The following is a 24,199-nucleotide window of genomic DNA, read 5'->3' as shown; positions in this document are numbered from 1 at the left end:
TCACGCTGCTCAGCTGTACTGTCGGCTGAAATACGAGACACATTATTTTAAAAATATAGTTACAGTAAAACCTCGATTTTACGTTTTCCCGCTTTTCACACCGAAATGTTCAGCACCCATTTTTTTTCATACATTCTCATACAAATATTCCCCCAATAAACGTTTTCTACATTTTTCATAACCCCGGTTTTACGCTTAAAAATTTTTTCGGAATTCATTTGATGTGTCAAAAAAGCCAAATTTGTGTCCTAATAATGTTGCCGCGGCCCGCGCGCCAGCGGTATGCCACGCGAATGAAGAATAATAACAGGTAAACAACTAATAAAGGATAAATTATTGTCTTAACCTAAATTCAAAGCAGGTGCAGTGTAATTGACCTTTTGTTTAAGTGTCTTCCTTTAGGGTTAGTCGTAGTTTTCATTTGAACAAAAACATCATATTGACTTGTACAAATGATACGCAGTTGGCAAACGTTTAGAAACAGTAAAGTTTTAATATCATTGAATTGCGATAGAAATAAAACATAATTTAAAACATAACGATTGAAATATTTAAAGTTATAAAAAATATGGTTTATAAGTTGTCATAAAAGTGGAAACAATTTTGCCGCGATCTATATGACAGTTATTTTTAGTGATGTGTATAAACAAAATTTCCCAACATTTAGGGGAAAAAATATTGTATGTTATTTTATGCAAATTCAAAATTCTATTTTCTTATAATTTTGCGGACATTTATCGCCGCCATTTTCGTGTTTTCGACAGCTAGCGAATTTGAAGTTAATCTATGGTCATCATACCAACTTGTTGGTTGGAAAAAATTACAATCCTCACTGAAAACTGACAGCTCAAGAGTCTGAAGTTAGTATTTTTTCATCAATCATCAACTTCTTGATGGAGAAATTTGTAATTTTAGTGGTAAAGAAAGTTTATTATTGTGTTTTGCGGACATGTATTGCCGCTATTTTTGTGTTTTTGACAGCTCACGAATCTGAAATTAGTCTCTGGTCCCTATACCAACTTGTTTGTTAGAAAAAATTGCAATCCCCACTGAAAACCGACAGCTCAAGAGTCCGAAGTTAGTCTCTATCATTAAATCAACTTTTTGTGGGAGAAATTTGTAATTTTAGTTGTAAAGAAAGTTTATTATTGTGTTTTGAGGACATTTATTGCTGCCATTTTCGTGTTTTTGATAGCTCACGAATCTGAAATTAGTCTCTGGTCCCTATACCAACTTGTTTGTTAGAAAAAATTGCAATCCCCACTGAAAACTGACAGCTCAAGAGTCCGAAGTTAGTCTCTAGAGAGAAATTTGTAATTTTAGTTGTGATTTTAAAGACAGTTTGTTACTTTGTTTTGGGGACATTTATTGCCGCCATTTTCAGGTTTCAGTTGTAATTTTAAAGACGCCTATTGTGTTTTACAGACATTTGTTATTTAAGAAAAATGAATTTTAGGAGGCGATCGGATTATTGGGTCGACGGTGCGATACTCACGATGGCGGACTTGGGGCGGGCGTCGGGGGGCGCGGCTTGGCCGGGTCCACCCAGGTGAGGGTGATCCCGGGGGCAGGCGCAGGTCCGCCACCTGGACTCCGCTGCGCAGCTGCTCCATGATGCTCTGCGGCGCCGGGCTGCCGGGATGCGCCGAGTTCACCTTCTGAAAGGACGGGTGTTGTAACGCGCAAGGGATTTAAAATGGGAACTCGTCGTAGTCTACGCTTGGTATTAATGCTAATCGGGCCACTGGACCACAAGATTTATTGAGAATAAATTATCATGAGAAAAATGTAAAATGTCCATTTTTTTTTATAATTTCTTCCAGTACTACCTTTTATTTGGTAACCATAGTCTTAAATTGGAAGAAGGGGCAGACAAAATAAATGTTCGAGTCAAAATGTTTAAAACTTGAATTAAAAAGTTTGAAAGATGTGTAGACCTTTTTTACTTATTACCCATATAATGCTTGTGTCTACGACCATTCAGTTAAATAATAATTATTATCAACAATGTTTTGAGTATGTCCAAATGTCTGTAGACAGACTGGGTCCTCCTAGGGAGTTATTTAGATCTAAATTATTCATTATTTTTCATTTTATATTTTTTCTGTTCATGTTTACCTTAAATAAAAATAAAAAGAGTCTACTTTATTATTTAATAATTTTTGTAAATAGTATAATTCAGATACGATGCTTCTATTTTCAAGGGTAAAAAATCCATTTTGGTTGACGTATAATCCTGCTGCGTAATCACATATTTGAATCTCACCGGTGTAAATATGGAAAATATTCCAAAACTGCTATTTATTTATTTATTATTTATCATGCTATTTATTGCATTTAGCCGGCGGTTGGCGAGCCAATTGTCAAAAAAGCAGTCGCCATAGTAATTGTAATTTAATTTTCACATTTTGTATTAGACACTCCTTACTATTTTGCAAATGCAATATATTGTATTATTTTTTATAGTAAATGCTGATTTTTCGCCAGTGAACTGTATTTATTTACGAGGAAAACAAAAAACAAACCGACACAAGCGTTGACTTAGAGATTACACACGCGTTGACTTTTGACCGCGATAACTTAAGCATGTTCATTATTGATCATTGTGATCGCTCAAATGCTTAGCATGTTTTTAAGCACATCGATATTTATTTGTGATTGAGCTACAGGTGAACTAATTTAACACGTGTGTGTCATCGATTATGGACTATGAACCTTACAAGTCCACTAAACTATAATTCCCTCTGTTATCAGTTGTATCGGTTCCTACCTTGTTGGCGTTCCCGTTGGCCAGTTCTATGGTGATGTCCGAGTTGAGCTGGTACGGCCGGCTGGCGGGCGGCGCCGGCCTAGCGGGCGCGCTCCGCACGTGCGTGTTGCTCGGGGGCTGCGAAGCCAGCAGCGGCGGCGGCTTCTTGGCTGTAAACGTCGCATTTTACAGTCATCGTGCGAGACATCGTCACTCATATTACAACTCTAAAGAAATGCGCCTTTTTAATTATTACAGGGAAACCCCCTTTTTACGTTTTTCAAGGGAGCAAGAAAAAAAATGTAAAGCTGAGGAAAACGCAAAAGTGAGGAAATGAAAAATGTATGGAAAAAATAGGAATATCACAAAATAAAATTGATTTGCTACACTATAGTGTACATATACTTCTAGAAAAGTTGTTAAAACGGTGATGAGTGGAAATTGTCAATATTTTTTTAACCTATTTTCAATGATTTCACTAAAAGTGTTATTATGTTGTTAAGGTATTTTTTCAAACAACATTATGTATCTGTTTTTTTATTTGATTTAAAAACAGCATGTTAAAATTATTTTATGTGTAAATAAAAAAAAAACGAAAATAGAATTTGCATAAAATAACATACAATAATTTTTCCCCTAAATGTTGGGAAATTTTATTTATATGGTATCACTTTTTTTTCTATGGCATCACTAAAAACAACTGTCATATAGATCGCGGCAAAATTATTTCCACTTTTATGACAAATTTTTAAACAATCTTTTTTGTAACTTTAAATATTTATTTTGTTATGTTTTAAACTTCGCAATTTCATGATATTAAAACTTTATTGTTTCTAAACGTTTGTCAACTGCGTATCATGATTTGTGCAAGCCAAAATGATGTTTTTGTTCAAATGAAAACTAAGGCTATCCCGAAAGGAAGACACTTAAACAAAAATGTCAATTACACTGCACCTGCTTTGAATTTAGGTTAAGACAATAATTTATCCTTTATTAGTTGTTTCCCTGTTTTTATTCTTCATTTGCGGGCCGCGGCATCGTTATTACGACAAAATTTTGTCTTATTTGACACATCAAATGAATTTCGAAAATTTTTAAGCGTAAAACCGGGGTTATGAAACTCGTACAAAACGTTAATTGGGTGGGAATATTTGTATGAGAATGTATGAAGAAAAATAGGTTCTGAACATTTCGGTGTGAAAAGCGGGAAAACGTAAAATTGAGGTACGTAAAAACGAGGTTTTACTTTATAAGAACAAGATGGACCTTATATGCATTTTCAAAATACTTGATGCTATAAGTGATGTCCCATCTCTGTTGCAATCAATTTCTTTTCATGTTCCCAACCGCGTCACCAGAAGTCAAAATCTGCTGTTTATTAAATCTTCTAAGAGCAACTTTGGTTTTTATGCCCCAATTGTACAGAATGTGTAGATTAGTCAATTCATCACACGACTTGGAATTCTTTGGGATAGATCTTCCGGCTTTTCGTAGATCTCTTCGCAACTAAACAGTGTGGGATGAAGTTGGATTGGCATGGTTTAGCTCAAAGTTTTTGATCTTTCGTTTTTTTAATATATTGTATACAATTATTGTTTTGCCCTTGTTTGTCTTTGCCAAATAGTTTTATGTTCTTTTTGTTCAGTTTCTTGCATTTATGTTTCTTCATGTAACTGATGTAATTGGCTTAGGCCGTATATATAATAAATAAATAAATAAATAATAAATAAGTAAATACTCACGATTAGGCATCGTTTGCTTCAGGGTGCCTTTGGCGCCCAACACCTTGAGGCCCGCGGAGGCTTCCTTCTTCGGGGGCGGCGCCTGCTGGTTCTGCTGCTGGCGCGGCTTGGCCTTGGGCTCCGCCACTTCCGGCTGCGAGCGCAAACAGACAAGACACAGCTTAGTTTATTGTCGGAACAATCCATAACCCGGACATTTTGTCACAGGAGCCCGATTTGAAATGAACACATACTTTGCGCTGTCCTCTCCCATCGAGGGGAAGTAGTGCAGCCTCTCAAACCCTCGGTGTTGTAATTGTCAAACGTAGTACTAACAATACTTTCACTGTGATTCCATTAAACCTTGAAATATCTACAACAAACCAGGGTAGGCAGAGAGGATAGAACTCCACGTCACTCTATCTTTGCATACATATCTCGCTTTCTCTAAATTCATACATCCTGCACGCGCGCCGATTATTCCGACTTTTGACATGTCCGTCTTCAAGTCTTTGTTGGATTTAAATCATGCCATGTCCTTCTCGGTCTTCCTCTATTTCTGCTCGTCTTACAACTCGTCTATCAGTGGTGTGTTTGAGAAGGATACTGTCTTTCTTTGGACATATTGCTTGCATTTACGTGAGCCAGACAATCTAGGAAAGGCAACAATGTCTGGCCGAGTTGAAGGCAGGAGAAGCCGGGGTAGAATCCCATATAGATGGACTGACCAAATAAAGGTGGCTACGGGCTAAAATTTGATGAGTCAGTTCGTCGGGCCGAGGACAGACTGGAGTGGAACAGACTAATCAGAAGTGTTCACGGTGGTCACGATCCTCAGCATTGAGGGACCGACTTGGAAGAAGACTTCACAAAAGTCAACAGATGGAAGAGTTGAGGAAATGTGGATGTTAAAACATAGGCCAGAATGGTGAATGTTACACAGTGTGTAAAGTGGCCACTTAAACCAACCAGTCAATGACAAGTCATGAGCCCTGTAAATGCCTAGACTTACAAATTCCTTTCTATCTATTTCCATAACATTTGAACATCGGGGTTAATAATCGGCGCTCACCTTCTTGTTGGGCTCCTTCTTGGCCTTCCTGTCGTCGCCCGCCTGGTGCGCCTTCTTCAGCTGCACCATGGACACGACGATCTCGTCCGCGTCCTTCCGGCGGCGCTGCGCGGGCGGCCGGCGCCGCTGCACGCGCTGCTCCATCTCGCGCTGCACGCGCTGCTCGGCGCCGCTCGCGTCCGACGCGGAGCTGGCCGGGCGGGACGGCGGCGGCGGCGGCGGCGACGGCCGTGCCGCGCCGCGCCTGCCGCCGGCGGGCTTCGGCGGCTCCGGCGGCTCCGGCTTGGCCTCCGCCCGGGGCGGCTGCGAAGTAAAATTGACATATTACAACAGAGATGAAGAACATTGATCTGGGCGATTATAGACAACATTTTATGAAGGCATCATCAGTCACGCCAAGATTTTCCCCATCGCCGTCGACACCGCCACCGTCTTCTTCGTAATCATCATTGGCATCTACATGAGCACCATCATACTCACAAACGCCATCCATCTATAGAGTAACATATTACAACAGAGATGAAGAAAATTCAAGAGAAGGTAATATAGAAGTCTAGGCATCTACAGGGCTTATGACCTGTCGATGGCTGGTTTAAGTGGCCACTTTACACACTGTGTAACATTCACCATTCTGCCCATATTTGAACATCTATATTCCTTCAATTCTTTCATCTGTTGATGTTTGTGAAGTTAAAGAGCTGAAACCCTGTAGATGCCTAGACTTCTATATTACCTTCTCTTAAATGATCTTCATCTCTGTTGCAAAATGTTAATATAAACAGCTCCCCAGGGAGTTGAATCCAGTCCTTGTTGTCTACAAAAATTTGGAGAAACTTAAAATATTGTTAACTAAAATTGTATTGTGTGAAGTTAGCTTCAGTATGAGAAAGATCTTTTTTTAATTTTTTAGAATTTTACAAAAACATGTACTTTTTATGAAATTCCTTAATTATTATTTTTTTAAATAAAAAATTTAGAAGTCTAGGCATCTACATGGCTTATGTTATGACCTGTCTATATTTGACCATCTTTATTCTGTAAATTGTTTCATGTGTAAATGTTTGTTATGTAAAACGTAAATGTGTAAAACAGACAACAATTTTTTTTGCCTTTTTTTAGACCGCCTTAATGCCTCTCAATCTTCTCTGGGCCTTCAACTACCCCCCTAAAGACTTTCAGCACCCACAGGGGGGAGGGCGTTATCGCCCACTTTAAGAAAGACTGTTCTAAACAATATTACCGGCAGAACCTGGTACTACAAAAACTCTGCCCGTTCAACTTTTTGTTAACCCTGTATAGCATAGGCCACTTAGTACAACAATCTCGAGACCATTACTTAATGTACCTTTTCCTTGGGCTTCTTCTTGGCTTGGGAGAGCGCGTTGAGCTGGGCGAGGGTGGATTCCCAGGACGGGACAGCCTTCTTGCTTCTCGTGTCCCTGGTCTCCGGTTCCTTGGGCGGCGCCACCCGCTCCTGGCTCTCGGCTGTAATCAACATTGATCCGGGCGATTAGAGATAACATTTTACGACGGCATCATCAGTCACACCAAGATTTTCCCCATCGTCGTCGACACCGCCACAGTCTTCTTCGTAATCATCATTGAAAGCATCGTTGGCATCCACATGAGCACAATCATACTCACGAACACCGTCCATCTACAAAGGTACTATCATACAAAGTGTTTTTTGTGTCATTTTGTTTTAATAATATGTAGTAACTCGTGGTGTAATGGTCAGCGCGTTAGCCTGCCATGCAAGAGGTCTCGGGTTCGATTCCGGACATGGTTGATATGAAATATTTATTTAAAAAGGGCGTTTTCACACTAGAATATTTCATAGTCCCTGGACTGGTAACTGAAGCGTAAGCATGTAACAAAAATGATCAAGAAACGCTGCGATTGGTGTACCAATGCAGTGCCCTATGCACCATTAGGTGCGGAAAGGGAATGATGATGATGGTACATAAATAAAATAGAATACAAATACCTATCATCATCCATATTTACTTATTTATTTAATAAGCGCCTAGAGGGCTCTTAAAATATACAATTAGTAGATAAAGCATTATAGAAAATAACATTAAATAATAACTTTGACATTAAATTAATTCTAAAAAAAGGAAAAGGAAATAAAGTGAAGATGAAAAGAGAAACAGATCAAAAAGAGGAGAATTAAGGGGATGGTCATTTGATGGATAGGATAGCTGATCTGATGGCAGCAGGAGTGTTCTGTGGATGCTAAAGGATGGTAAAGTTTGTCCTATTGTACTCACACTGGAACACGTGTCGGAGTCTGGTGGTCTTTGTGGGTACAGGAAAGTTTTTTAGGGACAGTAATTTTGGGCAATCTATTAGGGTGCATATCACTTGCATAATTTACTTAAACATCTTAACCCATATAATCGTCTTTATCGAAATCACCATCTGCATCATCCAGATGGCCATTATGTTTGTTATCATTACGGGCACTGGCAACACCGAATGCCAGGCCCACCCGCGTTAACGAAAAACGGGCAGTAGCGAAAAAACTAATGTCATTCGACATTGTAAAAGGTTAAAAATATTTGAAGAAAGGAAAGGAACAATGATATGGGACCTACCTTTGATACAATGAGAATGTTCTTCAATTTTGGGTACTGGATGATGAAATTTACTATGAATTATGCAATGATTTGTGCATAGAATTAAGAATAGTCCAGAAACCGCATGCGCACATCAAACAGAAGGCGTCTCAACTACTCATAAATGAGTAAGTTGACGTTTTGACCCATTAGTTTCTTTGTAGACGTCACTCAGTGTAAAGTGTAAAAATACTGCTAGGATCTTAAAGAAACAGGATACAATCACATTTCATGTGTAATTATCAAATGAATGTGTTTGTCACAAATGCATTACTTAAAAATTGAATTATTTTTCCATCTGTCAGATTGTCGAAGAAACAAAATGGAAATTTCGTTAGTCTTGCCAGAGTAGTAAAATGTTTTACCCTACTTTGCTCATAGAATAAGAGAAATAATGAAAATTGAACCTCGGATTAAACAACGCCGTGGTGGACATTTGGCCGACATTATCTTTAAAACATCAAATATTATTTAACATGATATAAAAATATCCGTTTTGTGTAAAATAAAATTTGTTTTATATTTTAAGTACAAAGTTCATTAATACAATTACTCTTATTAAATGACCCTTTACTTATCTACTCTATTGTGTCAATCAATGTTTCCGAGTGCACAATAAAATTTTAGAAAAATTAACATATTGTTTATTTTACCTTACATTTGTGTTACGGTTATATTCTTCGCGAACTGGCAATATTACTCGGTGACTTCAAGTATGCGCGCGGCGAAAGTGTGACTAAGTGGGGGGATTATTGGACACAGTCCGATGTATTCAAATATGATTCTACGCTCCTTCTGGACTATTCTTAATTCTATGGATTTATGATAGATTTTACAATGACGCGCGACAAATCCAAGAGTTTTTATATGCAATCTAATGTATTGGGTCAAAGATGCTGTTTGTTTTGTTCCGAGTGCAAATCTTCTAATTTCGAATATCTTCCATCACGATGTAAGGTAGGTACCATAAGGATGGGTCGAGGGAAGAATGGGTAAGAAAGCCAAGAATAATATCGATAAATGCTATTATATACTGAACAGACAAAGCCAACGACATTCACGGCAAACCTTAATTCATATTTAAATTTATTTCAACAGAGAGGGAAAAAGTTTTCGAGGAGAAATTTGGAAGTCTAGGCATTTACAGGGCTTATGACCCTGTCATTGGCTGAAATAAATTTAAATATGAACAACTCCCTAGGGAGGAAATCCAGCCAGTCTGCAAGCATTTGGACATAATCAAACATTGTTGGATTACTACCTGGTAAAAGAAGAAGTATAAAAATTGGAAAATTGTTTCCAGGCGTTGCCTAGTAGGTGATTTGGTTCAGCCGGATGAATCTCACCCGCGTGATAAAGGTTTCAGCTCTTTCACTTCACAAAAGTCAACAGATGGAAGAGTTGAGGAAATGTGGATGTTCAAACATGGGCAGAATGGTGAATGTTACACAGTGTGTAAAGTGGCCACTTAAACCAGCCAATGACGGGTCATAAGCCCTGTAAATGCCTAGACTTCCAAATTTCTCCTCGAAAACTTTTTCCCTCTCTGTTGAAATAAATTTAAATATGAACAACTCCCTAGGGAGGAAATCCAGCCAGTCTGCAAGCATTTGGACATAATCAAACATTGTTAAACTTAATTCAATTCACATTCATTTAACATGGCTGGATTGCATTCAGCATTGTCGACATCTCTCGTTCATTATATTTGAATCGTTGTTAAATTAATTAAGTCAATGAATTAGTAAATAAAACTCCACATAATTTGAAAGCAAATCTTTTCAACAATGTTTGATTATGTCCAAATGCTTGCAGACTGGCTGGATTTCCTCCCTAGGGAGTTGTTCATACTTAAATTTATTTCAACAGAGAGGGAAAACATGTCGAAATGTCGAAATTAGAGCAGAATGCAAGGCTGAGTTAAGCATTATCGACAAAATTAAGAAAGGTCTTTTGCGATGGTTCGGTCATGTGGAGCGAATGAATGATGAAAGAACGGCTAAAAAGATTTATGATGCGAATGTGACTGGTTGTAGAAGTCGAGGAAGGCCGAGAAAGACATGGCATGATCAAGTACAACAAATTCTTGAAAGTGGTCATGTGAAAAGTCGGAATAATCGACGTGCGTGCATGAGAAGATGTATGAATGTGAAGGAAGCAAAGGAAGTGTGCCAGGACAGAGTGGTGTGGCGTTCTATCCTCTCTGCCTACCCCTCTGGGGAAATGGCGTGATGGTTAGTTAGTTAGTTAGTTAGTTAGGGAAAACATTTTTGAGAAGGGAGTATGGAAGTCCAGGCATTTACAGGGCTTATGACCCATCGTTGGCTGGTTCAAGTGGCCACTTTACACACTGTGTAACATTCACCATTCTGACCATGTTTGAACATCCACATTTCCTCGACTCTTCCATCTGTTGACTTTTGTGAAGTAAAAGAGCTGAAACCTTTATCACGTGGGTGAGATTCATCCGGCTGAACCAAATCACCTACTGGGCAACGCCTGAAAACAATTTTCCAATTTTGATGCTTCTTCTTTTACCAGGTAGTAATTCAACAATATTTGAAAGTGGCCACTTAAACCAGCCAATGACAGGTCATAAGCCCTGTAAATGCCTAGACTTCCATATTGTCTTCTCAAAAATGTTTTCCCTTTCTGTTAAATAAATGCAAATCTTTTCATTTGATACACGCAATCTTGTAACGAAACCTCTGGTAAGTACACTTCAATCAATCATCCATACTCCGAGAACAGTTCACTACATCATCATCATTCATAAGACCATCATCAGCCATATCACCATCGTCATTACCATTCACACGACCAGCATCACCCATACAATCATCATTAACACATTGTAGTCGAGCGCTTCGAACAATAGACTCTAGCCTATAGCGGGTGTTTTTCGCGATTAGCGCAAAAATATATCGCTTTCTTAAAATTGACACAATTTCTAAACCAAATAATATTTTCGATCGAAATTTTCAAAGAAATCATGTTTGACATTTGATCATCAAAAATAAATAAATTTAGGTAAAAAGTGGTCAATAATTGGTTTTACTTTGCATAATCGGTCGGAACTATCTATGATTTCTTCATTGTTAGAAAAATGCCACGCTTTCCATATCTGCCGAAACCGGTCTCTGGACATCGTTTTAGCAAAATAAGGAGTTTCGGTTGTTGGTTCAGTAGACCAGTACTCGTCCCTTATATCCTTTCGAACTTGTCCCATCAAAATAATCAGCCCCAAAAACTTTTTCATTTCTTTCAAAGTAATATTTTTCCACTTTCCCGATTTTTTATATAATTTGTAATTATGTGAGTTTTGGTGGTAATATCTATTAGATTCGTTTATAAAATATTCAAACAAATCATCACCGATAAATAACTCTATCGCATCACTTACAGTTTGAGGACAATGGACATTTGAATTCAAACCGCGGCGGCCTAAAAACGATTCCAGAACTGGAGGATTATCAAACGATGACCACTCGTCCACATCCTCATCTGAGCTCGTCTCCGAATCAGAATCACTTTCAATAGTGCGACGGTGAAACGTTCTAGGTCTTGGTATTTGTTCATCATCACTCGGTTCTTTGTCTGACAACTCTTCAATGTCATCATTCCATGAACAATTGGATAAATTGTCGGCATACACTTCATCGTCACTATCATTGGCTTGTAAAGACATTTTTGTAGGGGTAACGTCCTATACAATGCTAATATATTCAAACAAGAAAATACCAAACAGTAAACAAAACAGTGCGAGCGGTATGAAAAATAGTCCAATACGTGAAATGACTCAAACTAAACTGGAGATTGAGATCGCATAAAACTCTAAATTTCTGGCGACGCCTTTACAAGTGGCACACTAGCCAATCCGGACAAGGCATCTCAAATAACGTCTACAGACTGTCGCCTAGCACCCCAGGTAGCAAATCACCCTTCAAGGCGTTTTATTTCACGCTGATAACAAACCCGTTTAATGCCGTTTCCCGCCAACAACCGACAGTCGACAAAAACGGCATTTGCCGTGTCCCGCGGTTGACCGACAGTCCGCGAAAAACGGCAAATGCCGTGTCCCGACGACAATGTGTTAACCACCATCTCGCTCACTGTCCGGACGACCATCGTCATCATCCGCATAAGTATTACGCGGTACACTCACATCTATCAGCCCTGAAGATGTAGATGGGCTTGCTGGATCCCTTGGGGGTGATGGTCACACTCGGCCCGTTCTTGTCCGGTCGCATGATGCGCTTTATGGTCACCATGCACTGCTCCGGTTTGAGCGGGCCCTGGAAAGATTATCGTCGTTTTTGCTGTAGAATTTATTTATTTATTAATGAAATCATACAGTCTTTATATAAAATCTTATCCTACATCTGTTGAGAAAATATGAAGTCAACCGAAAAGGACAACGTATTTGATTAGTTAATCAAATAAGTAGTTTCAATGGGCGTCGATAGATGGCTCGCCTGGTCTTCCGTCGCTGCACACGGGCGGAAATACAGTAAAAAATTGTGTTGCAAATTTCGCCATATTGAGTTTGTAATCTCCTTTCTTCAAAATAATCGCGAAGGTGTAAAAATTCAAATTCCATTCAAAAGAGGAGTCGACAGTTGATCCATCTCCTAGGAAGTGACCAGGAAGACGAATCGGATGCAGACCGGGACTTCGGGATTGCCCGGGTCAGTTGTATTCAGTTTTCTTTGACGGATTACCGGTCGGTTGGGTTCGAACTGTCGGCCATTGTTATATAAATTAGCTTCGATTGTTATTTGCGAATCGAAGCCGCAAAACAAGAAATATGTGTATGGCTTGTGAATGACATAACATTATACAACAAGGTACAAAAGAACGATTTTAAAAAGTTAGACCAATTACAGATTTCACACTAATGAATGCAGGAGGAGAGGGGAAAAATAATTTAATTCTAAAAAAGTAGAAATAAAAATATTACATAAAAAGTTCATACAAAGGAGAAGACACTGTAAAGCTACTCTACTTTCCTCCCTCTCTCTCTGCTCCCGTGAACATTTCAATTTAATTGTAAAAAAAATCACAACTAACAATAAATTATTCGATGCAGGTAGTAGAAGATTGTAGTAAATGGAGATAGTTTGAAACAGGTCGAAGAATTTGTATATCTGGGTAGTATGTTTACTAGAGATGGAAATATGGACGAGGATATTGAAAGGAGGGTTAGTGCCGGTAAAGCTAGGGTTTCCTAGGACAGCGGTGCCCGTATTTTAACGGCCGTAGTGAACGGTGATGCAATGGACAGCCGTCGTAAAGGCGACTAGAGTGTGGTTTTCTAGGAAAACAGTGTTATCAACACCATTTAACACCGTTTTCCTAGGAAACCACTCTCTAATCACCTTTACGACGGCTGTCCACTGCATCACCGTTCACTACGGCCGTTAAAATACGGGCACCGCTGTCCTAGGAAACCCTAGCTTTACAGAGTTAATGGTGCCTTAAAGTCTGTCGTAGCAAATAAGTATCTATCGCAAGAGGCTAAATTAGCAGTTCATAATGGAGTTCTGGTGCCGACCCTGATGTATGGAAGCGAAGCGTGGAGTTGGAAAAAAAGGGACGAAAGTAGACTGAATGCTGTTGAAATGCGATCCCTCGGGCGAATGTGCGGAAAAACAATGTACGCTAGGTGCCCTAATGTCGAAATTAGAGCAGAATGCAAAGCTGAGTTAAGCATTATCGACAAAATTAAGAAAGGTCTTTTGCGATGGTTCGCGGTCATGTGGAGCGAATGAATGATGAAAGAACGGCTAAAAAGATTTATGATGCGAATGTGTCCGGTTGTAGAAGTCGAGGAAGGCCGAGAAAGACATGGCATGATCAAGTACAACAAATTCTTGAAAGTGGTCATGTGAAGGAAGCAAAGGAAGTGTGCCAGGACAGAGTGGTGTGGCGTTCTATCCTCTCTGCCTACCCCTCTGGAAATGTGATGGTTAGTTAGTTAGTTAGTTAGGTAGTAGATGTAGGTAAGTATAAATTAAGAGTTGAAATCAAATCATTAAAATTAAAAGTAAAAGTTAAAATGAAAAATTTAAATTAAAATTAAGTTAAAAGTTTAAATTGAAAGTTAAAATTAAGAATTAAAATTAAAAAGTTAAAATTGAAAGACAAAATTAAGAATCAAATTAAAAGTTAAAAGTCAAGCGGGAGATAAATTTAAAATGTCTTTAACTGATCTGATAAAAATATGGTATTTACAATGTAGTAATCTGTATTCTTCGTAGAGTGCTATTTTTTAAATAATTAGTCATTGAGTTAGGAATGTCGAAGAGTACAGATTGACGAGTTCTACGGACAGGGACTCGATATGAAATGCCTCTAACAATTTCTGGGCTATCAACTACGTTAAAGACGATCAGCCTTTGAAATTTTACACGTATTGCCGATGCCTGATAAATCGGATGCCCTGGGGACAGGCATGTTTGGTAAAGAGTTCCAAGGTGAAAAAGAGGAAGTTTTTTTTATTCATACAAATACAGTAAAACCCCTTTTTACGTTTTTTAAGGGAGCGAGAAAAAAAGTGTAAAACTGAGGAAAACGCTAAAGTGAGGAAATGAAAAAAGTATGGAAAAAATAGGAATTACATAAAAATACAATTGATTTGCTACACTATAGTGTACATTAGAGTGGGCCGATGATTTATTTTTTTAGACATCAAAGTGAAAGGGGTCTAAAAAGTTGCATTTTGGATCACATTGAACGTAAAAATTATTTTAAAAAATATTCCATACTACTTTTGGCCCTCAACCGAGGTTTGAAGTTTATCACTGTCCGAACATTTTGTTAATTATCTATATTGATAAAATTATTTTGCGTTAGTAAAGAAATAACTTAATCACATTACAAATTCGAACGCGCTTTAAAACTACCGAAATGGAAAAAGTTTACACTCCGCGCAACTAATTCCGTCGAGCGCCTGGCTAATATTGACGAGAACAATGGCCTATTAAAACAATGCTACCCATTTATTACAAAACAAAGTGCAACTCACGCCCTTAGACGCTTATTCAATAAGATTTAATGCACATTATAACATTTAATTAGACTGATTTTCTTACTTAAATACGAAATGACAGCCGGTTTACTCTAAAAAATCGGCTTTTTCGAAAACTTCAAGCTCTGGTTTAGGGCCAAAAGTAGTATCGAATATTTACGACAGCCCTGATTTAACGCGACTGGTTAATATTAAAATACCTTCCCGCCGCACACGAAATAAGTGGGTGTTTGTCGAGGTGTCCAGCGGGCACAACTACTATGTAAATTCACCTATAGCTAGACTCCATCGCCTTGGTAATGAATATGGCGATGTTGATATATTTCGTTACTCATTGAGCATATTCAAGACCAAAGTACTACAGGCGACCGACGCGACGGAGTCTAGTCAATAAATCTTCGATCGTATTTATGTATGCTTAAAAGTTAGCCCGTGTTATGTTTTATATTTTTAGTTTATAAAACCCTTTTCAGTTTTCAACATTTTGGATAACTTCACTTTTGAGTTTAGTTTACCGGTGTAAAAAATAAATAAATAATAATTATGTTTTATTTTAATCCTACTATGACTTATATTATAAACATAATATAATGTATGTATTATTATGTCTTGATAGTGTATTATGTTAACTATGTAACTTTATTTTTAAATTTAAAAAATATTTTTTTTAAATTTTTATATTTGATAAAATGTTAATTATGTTAAATGTGTAACTTTTTCTTATTATGTAGTATGTATGATGTAAAAGCCCCATGGGCGTCAACAGAAAGAAAAAAATAAATAAATAAAAAATAAAATAAACAAGTACCTTGGATCCTACCAATGAACAAAATGACTCGCCTACAATCTGTATTGAATGCCGCAGCGAGACTTATTTTCGGAATCTCTGAGTTCAGTCATGTCACTCCACTACTTCGGGAACTACACTGGCTACGTTTTCCACAGAGGGTCGAATACAAACTCTGTCGGCTTATGTATAAGTCACTGCACAACTCTGCTCCGGAATATCTAAGGGAACTATGCATTCCAGATGAACTAGCCGACGGGCGTCTCACGCTTAGATCAGCTACGTCTACGGCGAGAGGATTAGTTATTATACCTTTACGCAAGCAGCGCACTAAATTTAGTGAACGCGCATTTGCGGTCGCAGGCCCTATGGCATGGAATGCTCTCCCAGCAGAGGTGCGAGGCTGTGAAAGTGAAGTGATGTTTCGGAAAAAACTTAAAACCCACTTGTTCTCTAAATCATTTGAATAAATCATAGCATGTCATAACCGGGTCACAAATCGGGTTGTGGTCCTGTGGCTAGTGTCTCGGACTCACAGACCAAAGGTCCGTGGTTCGAATCCCACTCTACCCCAACTTGATTCCATTTTCTAATAGTGAGTTATTTACAACTCGTTGAAAATGGCCCTCAAAATTAAATATTTGGGTAAATCATAAGAACGCAAATATTTTTTTTTACTAAAAAAAAAAAAAAAATAACAAAATAAATTATTTTAATTAAATTACAAATTTAAAAGCTTCAATTAAATTAATTTAACAATAAAATCACTAAGTAAAGCGCCCTAGAGGTATTTTGTTACGAAAATGGCGCTATATAAGTTATCCATAATAATACTTATTAATGAAGTCATTTTTCAAGGTAATAGCAGGCAAGCCAACATTCGGGCAGGACAACGTCTGTCGGGTCCGCTAGTAGTATATAAATCTATGCAATATCTTGTGCAGTCTCCCGCAATGGTCTCTTTCTGAAAACGGCTTTCGTTTTGGAGAGCTTAATATGTTCATCCAGGACATTGAAGACTCTTGTGAATCGTGGAGAATAATGCTTCCAGCGATGAATCTTCCGAATCAATGTATGCAGCGTGGATTTACTAGAAGTGAAAAAAAAACTGGGCGATGCTTACATTTGGCCCGCTTTGCAAGGTCGCTGGCATCAGCTGCTCTGGCTTGGGACTGTGCGACACGTTGTCTCGAGGCGGGGACGGTTGTTTGGTTCGCTCCTGAGCTTGGGTCTTGATCTCGGCACTCAGTTGCTGCCTGAGAATTTCCGGCACTGAATAAAAAGGGAAAACACATTAGTATTAAGATCATAAGAACGGGGAATAGTTGAGCGTAGCTCGATTCTGTTAATTTGAATTACGACATAATTAGTACTCGACGGATACTTGCGAAATTCTCGTCTTTGAGAAAATGTGCAGATGGTTGGTAAATTAAATTTTACATATTTATATATATTTACTTAGATAATTAATATAGCTCCATTTTTGTGAAAATCACCTCAAGGGCGCTGTCCAATTAATAAATATCCCAGCACGTCTTGCAGCTACAGAGCATACGAACGGTTGGGATTCTAGTTCCTCGTTTTCAATTAAGATCAATTAAAAATTTTAACAGATAGGAGCTAGATTACAGGACGTCTTGCAGTTACAGAGCGCATAGACAGTTAGAAATTTAGCCCCATTTACACATTTTTAAAATTGACTAATAAATTTAGTGAATTAATGATATTTAAAAAAAGAAATAATATGAATAATAAAAAGAAGTAAGATTACAACACGTCTTGCAGCTACTAAGCGCATAGACGATTGGAATTCTAGACCCCATTTACAAAATTTAGCTATTTTAAAGTTGATATATGAAAGCTAGATAACCAATCATCGTGCAGCTACAAAGCGCATGGACGAGTGGAATTCTAGCAAAGTTAAAATGATATCAATAAATTTAGAAAAAATAGAGCATAGTAGTAAATTTGTCAAGTGTTCATGCCAAGAAGTAAGCAATAAAAAACTAAATAAATAAAACACTGTTTCAACTCCATGGTTAACAAAGGGAGATAGATGTCCGAAGAGAAGCTTTTGTAGACAGTAGGTAGATACCGTCGCCATGTGGCCCACTGGCTGCTTGATAATTTCTGGAAACGCACGTGCATAGTTACTGGGGGATTATGCCTATTGTTCCAACGACTTGGTGTCCATTTTGGTCCGTATTATTTCGTTTTATGAGACGCAACATTCCTGTCCAATTCACTTTTTTACATGAATATTACACAAACGCGTGTATGAGCGGTTTGATTGATCATTTTGTATGTTATTAGAAGGCAGATATTTGAAATATTATGTATTTATCAATAAATGGCGGCCTCCGTGGTGTAGTGGTCAAGACGCTTGACTCACGCACGGAAGGTTCCGGGTTCGATTCCCGCTGAGAACACAAAAATTAAAAATGTCAGTTCACTTTTAGTAGCACTGTTGTAATTTATTAATTATGGGTGTAGTACGTTCCAAATAGCAAAATTTAGGTACTTTCGCGTCAACAACATATTGTCCAGGAAGCTCAATGTCTCTGGGTACGAACTGAACTAATATTTTGTGCTGTCCTTTCAAATCAAAGGGAAGCAATTGATGTTGAAATTGTCAAATGTAGTACTACTAATAATCCTTTCACTTTGACTTGATTAAATTGATTATTAATATTGTTATAGTTGGATAATTTATATATTATTAATCACCTCAAGGGTGCTGTACAATAAATAAATATCCCAGCACGTCTTGCAGCTACAGAGCGCATAGATGATTGGGATTCTTTTTTCTCGTTTCTAATTATGATATATTTCAACGATAACATATGAGAGCTAAATTACTGCAAAACTATAGTCCTCAAAATATAGCTTGATTAGAGTGATAGTTGTCAGAAAAAGTGACAACATAACTTTGTAGTAACGTCTAAGGAGTTATTTATATTGACACACGAAAAATCATTAGTATGCGTGTTAATTAATTTTTTTTATACAATGCTTGACATATAAATCAACATAAATATATAAAATCAGCTTTAAAATTAAAATAAACCTAATTATAAACGACGTTCTTACAAGGTTACATAATTTTGCAAAAACGTTAGAGATGGGACAAATTGATCAATGTAAATTGATCAAATAAAAAAATTATTCATTTGACGTTGTTCATGAATAAAAAGTATAAATGTATTATTTTTTGTGAATAATTGTCTTAAACACACTATAATAGGCTTGTTATTGCGTTTTCAAATCAATTTCCGGAAACAGAGTTTCATGTTTTTTTTTTTTTTTATAAAAAGAAATATTTGCGTTCTTATGATTTTTTTATTAATTAATTTATTAATCAATTTTTGTTAATTTTTTTTTTTGCACCACAACAGGCCAGGAGGCCCAATTACAGTGGTGAATTACATCACAGAACACCCAGGCTTGAGAAAAATCACATTTTAATTTTTGTGTTCTCACCGGGAATCGAACCCGGAACCATCCGTGTGTGAGTCAAGCGTCTTAACCGCTACACCGCGGAGGCCGCTTTAGATTAACCCAAATATTTAATTTTGAGGGCCATTTTCAACGAGTTTTAAATAACTCACTATTAGAAAATGGGAATCCAGTTGGGGTAGAGTAGGATTCGAACCACGGACCTTTGGTCCGTGAGTCCGAGACACTAGCCACAGGACCACAATTCATTCGCGATTTGGATGAAAAAACTGATAAAATCAATTTGATCGGTACATAATCAGTGATCGGTAATTTCCTATCACTACTGACATTAGTTTGGCAGCTGTCATTTTAATCGAGCTATATTTTTAGGACTATAGTAAATTCTTTTCAAATTAACAAAATATGCCGTTTCTTTTATCGTCCTGACTTGTGCGGTGTTAGCTAAGCGGCTAAATGCCAAAATACGATCACGCAACAAGTTACCGTTGTCGATGGTTTGCTGCACAGCGGCGAGTCTCCAGGTGGCGGTGCGCAGGGCCGCCTCGGCGTCGTCGGCGCGGGCGCGGGCCTCGCGCGCGGCGCTCTGCATTATGGTCACGCGTTCCTCCTCCGCCAGAGCCTGCTCCGCGCGCTTCTTGCCCCCTGCAAAATTATTTCGAAACATAATACGGATGTCCACTGGAAGGTTTGACCCTTGATTAATTTTAAAATTCTAATATTTGGGGACTTTATTCTGTTCAATGACCCGCACACGTGCAAAATCATTTCACCTGAAATATAGAGCGACGACCGATAAAGCGAGTCATCGTCTTATGTTGAATACAATACATTATTAACAAATTACAACAGGGATGGAGAACACTAGATAAGTAAATACGAAAGTCTAGGCATTTACAGGGCTTATGACCTGTCGTTGGCTGGTGTAAGTGGCCACTTTACACACTGTATAACATTCACCATTTTGCCTGTTTGAACATTCATATTTCTTTAATTCTTCCATTTGTTTTTGATTTGATTTTTTAAAAAAATATTTTTTAATATTTATTTATACTTTTACATTGTTTGTATTCTTTTTTTTATACAGAATAATGTTCCCTCACTGGGGTGTCCCGTGACGAGGGAAACATTTTACAAAAAGTGAAACATGCCTTGAATTAGTTGTTTAACAAAATTAACATAATATTAATAAGTTTTAAAAATTGTAATTAATCTAATTAACCTAATTATCATTAACATAATAAACAATAAAAATAAAACTAAAATAATCATAAAAAACATAATCAATTTATATAGACCAATAGAAAAAGTTTCATAAAGAGTGCACACATTTTACCTATTTGGCTTGATCCACTCATCGATCCGTGCGCAACCCACATCCACTATCCATTTCTTAATAGCAATTTTATATTGTGGAACTTACTAATTGTCCTTATGGATAATGGAAGTAGATTGTACACTTTAACCGAGCAGTAGGCCAATCCTCTTTGACCGAAGGTTGTATTTATTTTTTTGCAGCATCAGGGTGGAGTATCGGAAGGTAGAGAATAATGTTTACGTGCGTATAGTAACGGAGCTTTTACATAAAGTTGTTTTATAGATTTGACATTAAGATTTTCAAATATACCGAGGGAGCTAGTTCTGATTGGGACTCTTAAGATAATTTTTATTAAAGCTTTTCGTGCAATTATTATTAATCCAGTCATCATTTATTTTTAGCAGGCGACAGCAAAAGAGCAAGAATAAAATTGATAGCTTCAAAGTTTGACCTTACCCTTCTTGGGTTTCCGTTTTGAGCTGCTGACCTGCATCAGCTTGTCCAGTCTGCTGGCCTCCGCGCGTAGCTTGCCGAGGCCCGCCGACAAGGCGCCCATCTGGCCTTTCAGCTCGGCCTTCTCGGTGAGCAGCCGCTCCAGCAGCTGCGAGGAAAACGTCACAATATTGAACCAAGGATGATTAAACAATTAGCTGGAATTAATCACTCTGAAACTTCTAGATGCAGCAACAATATTTTGAGTTTGTCCAAATTTTTGTAGACAAGGACTGGATTCCAAGACAAACTCGAAATATTGCCACCTGGTCCATGAAGAAGTGTAGAAATTGAAAAAATAACATTTTCAGGTGTTGCCTAGTATGTAGGTGAAATAATTCAATTAGATGAATCTCACCCGCATAAATAAAGGTTTCAGCTCTTTAACTTCGCAAACATCAACAGGTGAAAGAATTGAAGGAATATAGACATTCAAATATGGGCAGAATGGTGAATGTTACACAGTGTGTAAAGTGGCCACTTAAACCAGCCATTGACAGGTCATAAGCCCTGTAGATGACTAGACTTCTATATTACCTTCTCTTAAATGTTCTTCATCTCTGTTGTAATATGTAAACTCTAAATGTAGGTTCCGCAGTGTATAAACACATCTATAGAGCCGGCAAATAAATGTTTGTCGCAAGAGGCAAAATTAGCAGTTCACAACGGAGTCCTGGCCCCGACCCTGATGTATGGGAGCGAAGTATGGAATTGGAAAAATGATGATGAAAGTAGGTTAAATGCTGTCGAAATGCGATCTCTCGGGCGAATGTGTGGGCAGAACAATTCGGCCAGTTGACATTTTCATTGAATACCTAATATCGACTGAATTCATAGTGGTATTTTTTATTTATTTTTTAATGAGTCATGTATGAAAGTAATGAATAATATATCTATGTAATCTAATATATCACAAAGTTACGTCCTTTGAGTTGATTTCATGGATATTTTTATACAAATAAGTTTACTGTAATTAGAATGTCTTAACCCCAATGCGGGTTTTTTCTGCTTGATTAAACTTGCAGATTACACAAATTACTTGAAGATTCTTGATTTGGAAAACAGTACTTCAAACATTATTTCTTAAGGGCTATTTTTCTTTGAGATGGTACTTTTAACATAAGACCTTAATTACTTTCATGCGTTATATTGCAGGACATATGGCGCTCGACGCGGCCGTTTTTAGCACTATTAATTTTTAGAACAATTCGGCCAGTTGACATTTTAAATTGAATACCTTATATCGACTGAATTCATAGTGCTATTTTTTATTTATTTTTTAATGAGTCATGTATTAAAGTAATGGATAATATATCTATGTAATATAATATATCACAAAGTTAAGTCGTTTGAGTTGATTTCATGGATGAGAGTTGTTGTACCACACAGAACCACAGAAAAATATCAATTAATGGTATATATTACTTCCATTATATTATGTACCTTCTATGTAGGTACAAATATATGATATTTTTTTATAGCTTACCTGTAAATAAAATCAATATTCGCCACTGCAATATGTACCGATGAAGATAGCGTTTGTAATCATAGCCCTGGGGTCGAAAAAAGACATTTAGCAAACGAAAGCACTCGTTTCTATTCTCGAGAGATAATTTAGAGACTTGTCACAATATATCTACGCAGGTCGCAGTGACCCGAGGACCATGCCGGTGAAATTCTCCGGGCAGCGACGTCCTTACCTTCTTAGCCTTTTGTCTGGCCTTTTTGGCCTGCTTTTTGATCTTGTCCACCGTGCGGCCGGGTCCTTCGATGAACTCCACGAGCATGTTGAGGTCGCGCGTGTCCTCCACGCGAACCCGGTACCCCGAGCACCTGCGGAGTAAAATTTTCAATCAATCCATAAACTTCCGAGCGGAGATTGTCCGCAGTGATACATGGTAATTTATTTTAGCGATACAGTACGATGGAATGTTGTAAATACGTAAAGTGGCCACTTAACCCAGCCAATGACAGGTCATAAGCCCTGTAAACGCTCGAATATCCATAATCCTGAATTTGAAAAATTCTACCTCATCTCTGTAGGGATATTAATAAAAAATATATACCTACTCCCCCTTGGGAGAAATCCAGATTTGTACAAAATACACATACCAAAAAATAATGTTGTGTAATAGGATCTGGTCAAAAATATAAGTATAAATAAATTGCAGAGTCATCTGCAGGCGATTACTAGTACTTAATTTAACTCGGAAGAGTCTTAAATACATAAAATAAAGTAATATGCTAATTAAAAATACTTAACTTCAATATCAATACATAGATGGCGCTCCAACACGCTTGTGAATGGTTTCTCATTTAATAACATATAAACAAAAATCAAAAAAATGTTACCTGTGTCGATATTCGCTAATAAGCGGAATGGGGAATGTTGTAAATACGTAAAGTGGCCACTTAACCCAGCCAATGACAGGTCATAAGCCCTGTAAACGCTCGAATATCCATAATCCTGAATTTGAAAAAATTCTACCTCATCTCTGTAGGGATATTAATAAAAAATATATACAGTAAAATCCCCGATTTGCGTTTTTACAGGGAGCAACAAAAAAAGTGTAAAACTGAGAAAAAAAATAATGAAATTACATAAAAAATATATTTATTGTACTAATCATAATAATAATAATGTTTGGATAATTTATATAGCGCCATTTTTGTGAAAATCACCTCAAGGGCGCTGTACAATAAATAAATATATATAGTAAAATTAATAAATAAATAAATAATGACTTTTTACCCTTTGTTTTTCAGAAATCATTATTTACAAAACCACAATCACGAAGGATGAGACACCAAAAATAAAATAAAATACTTAAACTCATTAAAATAGCATTATATCCATTCATTAGTTAACCCATAGAAAATTTGTTGATAATGATCCTTAATATAAAAATAACTTTATTTAATTTACTTACATATAACTTTGAATTATGTATCC

General features: G+C 37.3%; 1 protein-coding gene across 1 annotated transcript in view; it reads right to left on the bottom strand.

The window, feature by feature from the left end:
- Window positions 1-6: 6 nt before the first annotated feature.
- Window positions 7-24,199, bottom strand: part of LOC148273660 (uncharacterized) — a gene marked incomplete at both ends in the record, with an annotated part of 56,795 nt that continues 32,602 nt past the window's right edge. Inside the window, 11 exons of the mRNA XM_088238394.1 lie at window positions 7-25; window positions 1,496-1,655; window positions 2,771-2,919; window positions 4,492-4,624; window positions 5,543-5,845; window positions 6,888-7,027; window positions 12,329-12,458; window positions 17,104-17,252; window positions 19,923-20,081; window positions 21,211-21,355; window positions 22,947-23,079. Coding sequence (XP_088094520.1) covers window positions 7-25; window positions 1,496-1,655; window positions 2,771-2,919; window positions 4,492-4,624; window positions 5,543-5,845; window positions 6,888-7,027; window positions 12,329-12,458; window positions 17,104-17,252; window positions 19,923-20,081; window positions 21,211-21,355; window positions 22,947-23,079 — 1,620 coding nt within the window. The remainder of the gene's footprint in view (window positions 26-1,495; window positions 1,656-2,770; window positions 2,920-4,491; window positions 4,625-5,542; window positions 5,846-6,887; window positions 7,028-12,328; window positions 12,459-17,103; window positions 17,253-19,922; window positions 20,082-21,210; window positions 21,356-22,946; window positions 23,080-24,199) is intronic.

Source organism: Micrasema longulum, unplaced genomic scaffold (genome assembly GCF_059751315.1).
Source record: "Micrasema longulum isolate JH-2025_06_02 unplaced genomic scaffold, ASM5975131v1 h1tg001883l, whole genome shotgun sequence".
Lineage (NCBI taxonomy): Eukaryota > Metazoa > Arthropoda > Insecta > Trichoptera > Brachycentridae > Micrasema > Micrasema longulum.
Note: the sequence above shows the minus strand (reverse complement) of the source record. Positions and strands in the feature narration are given on the sequence as shown.